The following is a 9,734-nucleotide window of genomic DNA, read 5'->3' as shown; positions in this document are numbered from 1 at the left end:
TTCCTCTTTGAAGGAATTCGAAGGATAAGCTGAATCAAACAGGAAATGGAATGGGTTTTGTTTCATTTTTATTTGTTTTATATTTTTACACCAAATGACATAACGGTTTCTTTTCAGTTATTTGCACTTTAATTCCTAAAAGCGTTAGGTTTCATTCTTCACAAGGAGTACAGTGGAGACGTCTGGGGAAGAAAGATACAACTTAGTCTGGCTGAGCTTCTGTTGGTGCATTTTCTGGATTATTTAAGTTTCTATTATTGATGGCAATTGTACCTTCAAACAGCCTCATCAAGTAAGCTTACATATACTTCAATAACTGTTTAGTTACTGATTGGCAGACATTTATTAGAGGTTAGACCTAATTTGATAGGAGCCTGCTTAAATAGCTGATCTGAGAGTTCAGTAAGACACACTGAGCTTCTGTGTAACGTATTGATCCTGGGTTGAGTGAAAAGACTTTTGACAACATGAGGATCCCGCTTCAACTCCAGCTTTTAACACTAGTCCACATTCTTCTATGCTGTGAAAGTCTGTAAGTAGTTTTGTGCTGTGCTTTGTAGTCATGCAACATATTCCCACTCGATTAAATATTCTTCCCTTCAGTCCTTTTAGAAAAATGGAGTTTGCTATCCAGCACACCTGGGACAGTGACCTTGTTGATCATGACCCCATCAGGATCTCCTTCTCTGATGGGAAATCAGGGCTAAAAATGGAAGTGTCTGGTCCATTCTTCAACGACCCAGCAGCTCCTCCAGGTGAACCTGGCATTGCCTTTCCTGGCCTCTGGAATTATGAAGGTAAAAGGAAGTTGTTGTCTTTTGCTGTGACATGTAACTGCCTTCGTGCTAAAAGCTTTAATGGTTTTCCTGCCACAGTACAATGACTGTTTGTGTCACAAATTGTTTAAAGTATAGACATAAATCTAACAAAATTACTAAATGTAATGCTGGATGTAAAACTTAAACATCTAAGAAATTACATAAAAGAAATTAATTTGGTAAAATCAACAAAAATAAAATGTTGTTGCCTGCATGAAGGTGAACCTCCATCCCAGTCCTAAGTCTTTTGCCGTATTGCCCTGTGTTTAGCACCATCCATCTTCCCGTCGACTCTGACTATCTTACATCTCCCTGCTGAAGAAAAACATCCCCTCAGCATGACACTGCAACCACCATGCTTCATGGTCGGAATAGTGTGTGCAGGGTAAAAAGCAGTGTCAGTATTGAACTACAAATAGAGTTTTCCATGTAGGCCAATAAGTTCACTCTTGGTCTCATCTCACTAGAGCACCGTTTGTTACATGTTTGTTGTGTCCCCTACATTGCTTGTCACCGACTATTTGTTAAAGGTGAAAGTTTTATTTTATTGGAATTTTGCAGTTGCACACATTACAAAAACATTTACTATCCCATGGTTGAGAACAAACCTGATAAAAGACATATGTAAGCCTATTTAAAACAGTTACAAAGTGTAACAGTGTTACCTTTTTTGTCCTCCTGCCTGTCATCAGCCCAATGCAACGACATTGTTCTCATCTTGATTCCCTAAATAAGTGTGCACACAGCATAATTAAGCTCTTGTACAAGCTGATTTAAACATGTACATCTATTCCAGGGATTTTTGAGAGGCAGAGGGGCGGTCTTTGTTGAGGAGAACATTATAGTAACTCCATTATCATTATTATGGTGATACATTGCAATTAAACTTTGTAATGAGGTTGACTCTTAACAATCTGTTCTAATTGACCTTAAAGAAGTCAGATTTCTAGTTAACGAGGCCCTTATATTTGGCCTCATTAATGTTTGTTAATAAATAGGAAACCATTATAAGTGTAGGTAGATAATGACCATGTTGCAAGGTTAACAGGGGTGCTTGTTACTCATACTGTAATTTTAGTGTTTCCTCCTTTTTTTATGTTGTAACCATTTTAAAAAATCCAATTATTTAATTACATTTATTTTCGACAGCAGCTGCTGGAAAGGCTATTTACAGCTTTTAAGCACTTTCCCAATGTAAGAATTAAGCTCTTATCCTTTATTTTCTTTTTTTGTCTTGTTAGTTGTGGAATCCTTCTTCCTTGACAGCACAAAAGAAAATTACCTGGAGGTGGAGCTTTGCCCGTAAGTTTCAAGCAAACCTTTTGTTCTTTTCACTTCTTTAATCCTACATAAGGAAACAGAATGATACATTACAAGCTGTCCTGTGTTTTTTTACTTTAGACATGAACAACACCTTATACTACTGCTATCAGGAGTCGGCAATGCGTTTTATGTAGGTCTAAAGAGTAATATTTTCGGGGGTTTTTTTCTAGATTTTTTGTGCATGTTAGGTAATAAGTTATTCTAATTATCTCCTCCAGCAACAACTGCCAATCGATTTTACTACCACAATATCAGGGGACAGATGGATTGGGCAGGCTTTAATCCCCTGGACGTACTTCCCTCCCAATGTCAACAAGATGAACTCCTATGCCATTCATGGTTCAGGAGCAGCACGTACATATGAGGCTCTCTACCCCATCCCCAAAGCCGAGATTGTGGAAGGCCAACAGCCAAATTTGTGAGTATGCTGACTCGTCTAGAATGTCCTGTGCAAATCTTTCAGACACACCCGAAAATGGTTGCATATTGTTCCAGTGAAAAGTTTACATAAACTCATTATGGGCATGAATATCATGTTGATATGGGATTTTTAATCATTAACTCGAAGTGTTTTTTCTTTTTCCGGGTGACGCAATCATACAATAAACATCTTTAATTGAATTTACATTTTCCAAAAACTTTAATTCACAAGCCAATTAAAATCATACACATAGGCTTAAATATATTCTTACACTCCTATTAATATTAAAAAAAAATAAAGAAGCAAGTTACACCTCAGCTACTCACTTAGTTTTTCATTCTTCAACAACATTCTTCAATAACGGTGGCTGGACAGTTCACTGCTCTTTTGGCAGAATTGTTGAAGTTATTCTAAATTGTTTGGTTTTATGGCTTGGACTTAGTTTTAAAGCAAAGTCCACAAACTGTCAATAGGGTTAAGTCTGGCTTTGAGAAGGCCAATCCTTATACTTCACATTTGTCTGCTTATCCATTCCAAAACAGCTCAAAACAGCTAATTAAAACTGTAGTCTACAGCCAGACTGATCACAGCCTCAACCAACTGCTGACAAAACTTCACTTAAAAGAGATTGATGCACAGATTTAGATAATATAGTTGCTACCACATCCATAGAAACCATCAATCTTTTTCCATATCACTGCAACAGAAATCCCTGAGCTGTTTAAGATCACTAGTAATACACATAGAGTTCACTCTTTAGAAAGAAGTCTTGATCAGTAAATCTTAGGTGTTTTTTACACTTGACAACCCATGGATTGCTTGATAAGAAAGACATGTTCCACCAACAAGTATCTCTGTTATTTCCATTTATCATTCTCTTAATTGTTTACGATCACTGCATATACCATACCATACCACCTTAATTATTAAGCACTTAAAATAAACCTTTAAAATAAAGTTCCACAGAGTGCTGTACACATACAAATGACATAAACAATTAAACAAACAAAATTAGACAAGTGAAAAATAAACAAGTTAAAATAGTTAAACAAAATATTGTCAACCTCTTAGGGTGTGCAAAAAATGCTTCAGCAAAAAAAATGTGTTTTGCAAAGATTCCTAAACTCAGAAAGAGAAAAGGTTTGTCTGACATACAAGATCAGATCATTTCACAATTTTGGGGCAGCTACAGCGAAAACACGGTCGCCTCTAAGTTTATGCTTATTGTTAGGTACACTAAGGAGCTGTTGGTTGGCGGACCTTAGGCAGCAGGCAAGTACATGTGGCTGTAGCAGCTCAGAGAGGTAAAGAGGAGGCCAGGCCATTAAGAGACTTAAAAGCAAAAAAAAATAACTTTAAAACAGATCCTGAAATGCACAGGTACCCAATGAAGTGAATTTAAAATAGTGGGTAATGTGCTTAGACTTTATTTCAGCATTTTGCACAACCTGCAGGCATCTAATGGATCACTAGCCCCAAAATAGAGCACATTACAGTAATCCAGCCTAGATGTAACAAAGGTATGGGTTAGTGTTTCAAAAAACAGATAGATAGAACGGGCTTTGTTTTGGCTAACTACCAATGAAGAAAGGTAGATCTTATAACAGCCCTAATCTGGCTTTGAGGTTTGAGATCTGCATTCATTTTAATCTCAGATTTGTGATGATCGACCTAACATACTGAGCCAGAGAACCAAGAGGTATAGTGGAGGTCTCAGAGGTGCCACCATAAACCATCACTTCTGTTTCTTCAAGTGTAAAATGTTCAAAGACATCCAGGCCTTTATGTCATCAAGACATTGCAACAGTGAGTCTAGTGAGAAACCCATGGCCTTTTTAAGAGGGAGATAAATCTGGGAGTCACATGTATAGCACTGGAAAGAAACCCCATGTTTCCTGAAGACAGAGCCAAGGGTAGCAGACACAGAAAGAAAAGTAGGGAGGCTAAAACGGAGCCTTGTTGGACCCCACATTGAAGTGAAGGAGGAGAGGATACAAAATCACAAGTTTCACTGAGAAAGTTGACTCTTCCAAAATGAGATTTGAACCACTGCAATGCAGTAGTCCTGACACACACCCATTGTTCAAAACAAGAAATTAGAAATTTATGATTCACTGTGTCAAAGGCAGCATTTAAATCTAGAAGCACAATGATAACACAGACACCCAAGTCAGTTGCTAAAAGCACATTGGTAAAAACTCTTAATAAAATGGGAAGATTCAGAATTGTGTAACAATATAAAACTAGACCCCTTCTTGAACCGCCACCTTAATGTGGTGGAGGGGTTTGAGTGCTCAAATGATCCTAGAGGCTATGTTGTCTGGGGCCTAAATGCCCCTGGTAGGGTCTCCCATGGCAAACAGGCTCTAGGTGATGGGTCAGACAAAGAGTGGTTCAAGAATCCCTCATGAGGACCAAAATATCGAGGCACGTGACGTCGCCCGGTACGGCGGAGCCGGGGTCCCACCCTGGAGCCAGGCCTGGGGTCGGGACTCATCGGAGAGCGCCTGGTGGCTGGGTTGCTCCTCGCGGGACCTGGCCGGGCCAAGCCCGAACGAGAGACGCGAGGCCATCCCCGAGTGGGCCCACCACCTGCAGGGGAAACCGTGAGGGACCAGTGCAAAGAGGATTGGGTGGCGGACGAAGGTGGAGACCTCAGCAGCCCAATCCCCGGATGCTTAGGCTGGCTCTAGGGACGTGGAATGTCACCTCGCTGGGGGGGAAGGAGCCTGAGCTTGTGCGGGAGGTCGAGAGATATCGACTAGAAATAGTCGGGCTCGCCTCTACGCACAGCGTTGGCTCTGGAACCCATCTCCTTGAGAGGGGTTGGACTCTCTTCTACTCTGGAGTGGCCCACGGGGAGAGGCGGCGGGCTGGTGTGGGTTTGCTTGTTGCCCCCCTGCTCAGCCGTCTCGTGTTGGGGTTTACCCCAGTGGATGAGAGGGTCGTATCCCTGCGCCTTCGGGTTGGGGACAGGTCTCTGACTATCATTTCAGCCTACGGGCCGAGTGGTAGTGCGGAGTACCCGGCCTTCTTGGCGTCCCTGTCGGGGGTGCTGGATAGTGCCCCTCCCGGGGACTCCATTATTCTGCTGGGGGACTTCAACGCCCACGTGGGGAACGACAGTGACACCTGGAGAGGCGTGATTGGGAGGAATGGCCTCCCCGATCTGAATCCGAGTGGTGTTTTGTTATTGGACTTCTGTGCTAGTCACGGATTGTCCATAATGAACACCATGTTCAAACATAAGGGTGTCCATCAGTGCACTTGGCACCAGGACACCCTAGGCAGGAGGTCGATGATCGACTTTGTTGTCGTATCATCAGACCTTCGGCCGCATGTTTTGGACACTTGGGTGAAGAGAGGGGCTGAGCTGTCCACTGATCATCACCTGGTGGTGAGTTGGATCCGCTGGAGGAGGAGAAAGCCGGACAGACTTGGCAGGCCCAAGCGCATAGTGAGGGTCTGCTGGGAACACCTGGCGGAGCCCTCGGCCAGGGATGTATTCAACTCCCACCTCCGGGAGAGCTTTGACCAGATCCCGGGGGATGTTGGAGACATAGAGTCCGAGTGGACCATGTTCTCCGCATCTATTGTCGGTGCTGCTGCCCGTAGCTGCGGCCGTAAGGTCTGCGGTGCCTGTCGCGGCGGCAATCCCAGAACCCGGTGGTGGACACCGGCAGAAAGGGATGCTGTCAAGTTGAAGAAGGAGTCCTATCAGCTGTGGTTGGCTTGTGGGACTCCTGAGGCGGCTGAGGCCAAGCGTGCTGCGGCCCGGGCTGTGGCAGAGGCAAAAACTCGGGCCTGGGAGGAGTTTGGTGAGGCCATGGAGAAGGACCACCGGTTGGCCTCGAAGCGATTCTGGCAAACCGTCCGGTGCCTCAGGAGGGGGAAGCAGTGCTTCGCCAACACTGTTTATAGTGGGGGTGGGAGACTGCTGACCTCGACTGAGGACATTATCGGGCGGTGGAAGGAGTACTTCGAGGATCTCCTCAATCCTGCCATCACGCATTCCGTGGTGGAAACAGAGGCTGGGGACTCGGGGTTGGACTCTTTCACCACCCAGGCTGAAGTCACCGAGGTAGTTAAAAAGCTCCGCGGTAGCAAGGCTTCGGGGGTGGATGAGATCTGCCCTGAGTACCTCAAATCTCTGGATGTTGTTGGGCTGTCATGGTTGACACGCCTCTTCAACATTGCGTGGCGGTCGGGGACAGTGCCTCTGGACTGGCAGACTGGGCTGGTGGTCCCCCTTCTGTGTCATAAGAAGGGGGACCGGAGGTTGTGTTCCAACTACAGGGGGATCACACTCCTCAGCCTCCCTGGTAAGGCCTACGCCAGGGTATTGGAGAGGAGAGTCCGACCGATAGTCGAACCTCGGCTTCAGGAGGAGCAGTGTGGTTTTCGTCCCGGCCGTGGAACACTGGACCAGCTCTATACCCTCTACAGGGTGCTTGAGGGTTCATGGGAGTTTGCCCAACCGGTTCACATGTGTTTTGTGGACCTGGAGAAGGCATTCGACTGTGTCCCTCGTGATGCCCTGTGGGGGGTGCTCCAGGAGTATGGAATCGGGGGCCCTTTATTAGGGGCCATCCGGTCCCTTTACGAGCGGAGCAGGAGTTTGGTCCGCATTGCCGGCACTAAGTCGGACCTGTTCCCGGTGCATGTTGGACTCTGGCAGGGCTGCCCTTTGTCACCGGTCCTGTTCATAACTTTTATGGACAGGATTTCTAGACGCAGCCAAGGGCCGGAGGGGGTCTGGTTTGGGGACCAGTGGATTTCGTCTCTTCTTTTTGCAGATGACGTGGTCCTGCTGGCCCCCTCTAGCCAAGACCTACAGCATGCGCTGTGGCGGTTCGCAGCCGAGTGTGAAGCGGCTGGGATGAGGATCAGCTCCTCCAAGTCCGAGGCCATGGTACTCAACCGGAAAAGGGTGGCTTGTCCTCTTCAGGTTGGAGGGGAGTTCCTGCCTCAAGTGGAGGAGTTTAAGTATCTCGGGGTCTTGTTCACGAGTGAGGGAAGAATGGAGCGGGAGATCGACAGACGGATCGGTGCGGCTGCCACAGTAATGGGGGCACTGTGCCGGTCCGTTGTGGTGAAGAGAGAGCTGAGCCGAAAAGCAAAGCTCTCAATTTACCGGTCGGTCTACGTTCCTACCCTCACCTATGGCCATGAACTTTGGGTCATGACCGAAAGAACGAGATCCAGGATACAAGCGGCTGAAATGAGCTTCCTCCGTAGGTTGGCCGGGCACTCCCTTAGAGATAGGGTGAGGAGCTCGGCCATCCGGGAGGGGCTCGGAGTAGAGCCGCTGCTCCTCCACATCAAGGAGGGATTATGTCTCTCGGCTGGCCTGGGAACGCCTTGGGCTCCCCCTGGAGGAACTGGAGGAGGTGTCTGGAGAGAGGGATGTCTGGGCGTCTCTGCTGAGTCTGCTGCCCCCGCGACCCAGTCCCGGATAAGCGGAAGACGACGAGTACGAGTATAAAACTAGATTGAAAAAGGCCCAAAATACCATGTTCTTTTAAAAATGCAATTTTTCTTGTAAACTACATTTTCAAGAATTTTGAGATAAAAGGGAGTTTGGAGATAGCTGTGTAATTTTCAAAAGTATCAGGATCGCAAGCAGGTTTTAAGATTCATGTGGCAGCTCTTTATCTGCCTGATATAACAATATATGGTACTACGCTCTACATATGGTATCAGTTGCTTTCTCTGTTCTTTATGCTGTTTACTGCACCATAAAGATATCATGGAACATATTTCAATAATACCATCAATGTTATCTTCTTCTACTTATTTTTTAGACTTTGGAATCTATTTTACAACTATATGTAGAGCAGTTGTGTAACTGGTTCCTGGCAGCTATTCATTTTCTAAACATCTACTAGCACAGTAATAATGCTAGTAAGTTAAAGCATGAGAATAAATAAGCAGTCACAAACTTGTCCCTAACTTTGAATTAAAAAATGTACCGTATATGTGAAAGTTGGTGAAAAGGTGTGTTCCTGACAGTTATGTGCACAACTTTTCTTATCCCTGTCTCTTAGCCATCGCCTGGAGTATTTCCAAAATTTCCGCCTGCAGAGCATTGTGGGAGAGGATTGGGTCCAGCCCGAATCTGATCTGTGGAAGGGAAAGGCCTGAGCTGCTTATGAAATGCTATATTTCTTTGTTTTTCTTTTGCAGTCACAAACGCTTAACAAAATCAGCAATCCTTCTTTATCATTTAATGATGCAGGACAATTTGACAGAAGATATGTTATCAGCTTGTCAGGCTGTGTTGTACACACATCCGTAAAAGTATCCAGGCACACTTGTTGCATAATATTGGACATCCTTAACATAAATTGAACGAGCACAGTGTGACCTGCAATTTGCATGATGGGTTCGGTGCTCATTTTGACATCCAGCACCTCCATAACCGAAATATTTTGCTTCATTAAGACAGAGATCAATAGGTCCAAACGATTGTTTATGCTCTTTTTTAGACAACAATACATAACTCTGTATTTAAGAAGTTTAATATTGTTTGTCATTTACAGTGTATTTTTTTTCTAGGCACTCACCTGTCAATAAAAATAAAACCTTTAAAAAATTAAGATGAAGGAATATGTTCTGTTGCAACTTCACTTTTAGACACACTTAAAGTAGCCTGAGCAATTACATATTTTGTCTAGTTCATCTCATGGTTGTACTTCATCAATTGTCAAACAAACATAAAGAATGTGTCATGGTTATTTTTATGAGCCATATCAAAAGATTTCTTCATCTTGAGTATGGTGTATTTGTACTTGAGTATTGAATATTGTAAAAATAATTATTTTGTCTAGTGGAGGTATTAATTTGAATGAATCTGTGAAATTTAATCTGACTAAAGAGAGATTAAGAGTTCCTGTAATGTTCATTTTAATTTCATTCATGCTTACTTTCCCATTTACTTACACTATGTTCTCAAAAGTATTTGTCTTTGTGCTTTAACATGTACATGAACTTTGATGACATCCTATTCTTAATCTATATGGTCTAATTTGTTGATGGACTCACCGTTGCCAGCAGTAGCAACTTTAACTATTCTTATACATCTTCCACAAGGTTTAGTAATGTGTTCTTAGTTGAGAAAACAGCAGCCTCCACTCTAATTTATCCCAAAGGTGTTCAAGAAGGTTGAGGTC

The 9,734-nt window shown here is 44.0% G+C and overlaps 1 protein-coding gene across 2 annotated transcripts; it reads left to right on the top strand.

Annotated features, from left to right (window-relative positions):
• The first annotated feature begins 46 nt into the window (after nt 1-46).
• LOC124868332 (UPF0462 protein C4orf33 homolog) lies at nt 47-9,161 on the top strand. Of its 2 annotated transcripts, none has more exons than XM_047365489.1 (6): nt 47-292; nt 604-797; nt 2,060-2,120; nt 2,220-2,271; nt 2,360-2,559; nt 8,610-9,161. In XM_047365489.1, exons 1-6 carry the CDS (start codon nt 261-263, stop codon nt 8,704-8,706), a joined length of 636 nt encoding a protein of 211 aa, XP_047221445.1. In that variant the 5' UTR covers nt 47-260; the 3' UTR covers nt 8,707-9,161. The 2 variants fall into 2 exon arrangements, with proteins under 2 accessions (XP_047221445.1, XP_047221444.1); XM_047365488.1 differs by lacking the exon at nt 47-292 and adding an exon at nt 311-532.
• Nucleotides 9,162-9,734: the final 573 nt, after the last annotated feature.

This window comes from Girardinichthys multiradiatus, chromosome 5 (assembly GCF_021462225.1).
Source record: "Girardinichthys multiradiatus isolate DD_20200921_A chromosome 5, DD_fGirMul_XY1, whole genome shotgun sequence".
Lineage (NCBI taxonomy): Eukaryota > Metazoa > Chordata > Actinopteri > Cyprinodontiformes > Goodeidae > Girardinichthys > Girardinichthys multiradiatus.
Note: the sequence above shows the minus strand (reverse complement) of the source record. Positions and strands in the feature narration are given on the sequence as shown.

Coding starts and splice junctions, on each gene's coding strand:
- LOC124868332 (XM_047365488.1), top strand. CDS start 468: ATGAGGATCCCGCTTCAACTCCAGCTTTTAACACTAGTCCACATTCTT. Junction 533..603: donor CTTCTATGCTGTGAAAGTCT/GTAAGTAGTTTT, acceptor TCTTCCCTTCAG/TCCTTTTAGAAAAATGGAGT. Junction 2,272..2,359: donor GAGTCGGCAATGCGTTTTAT/GTAGGTCTAAAG, acceptor TATCTCCTCCAG/CAACAACTGCCAATCGATTT.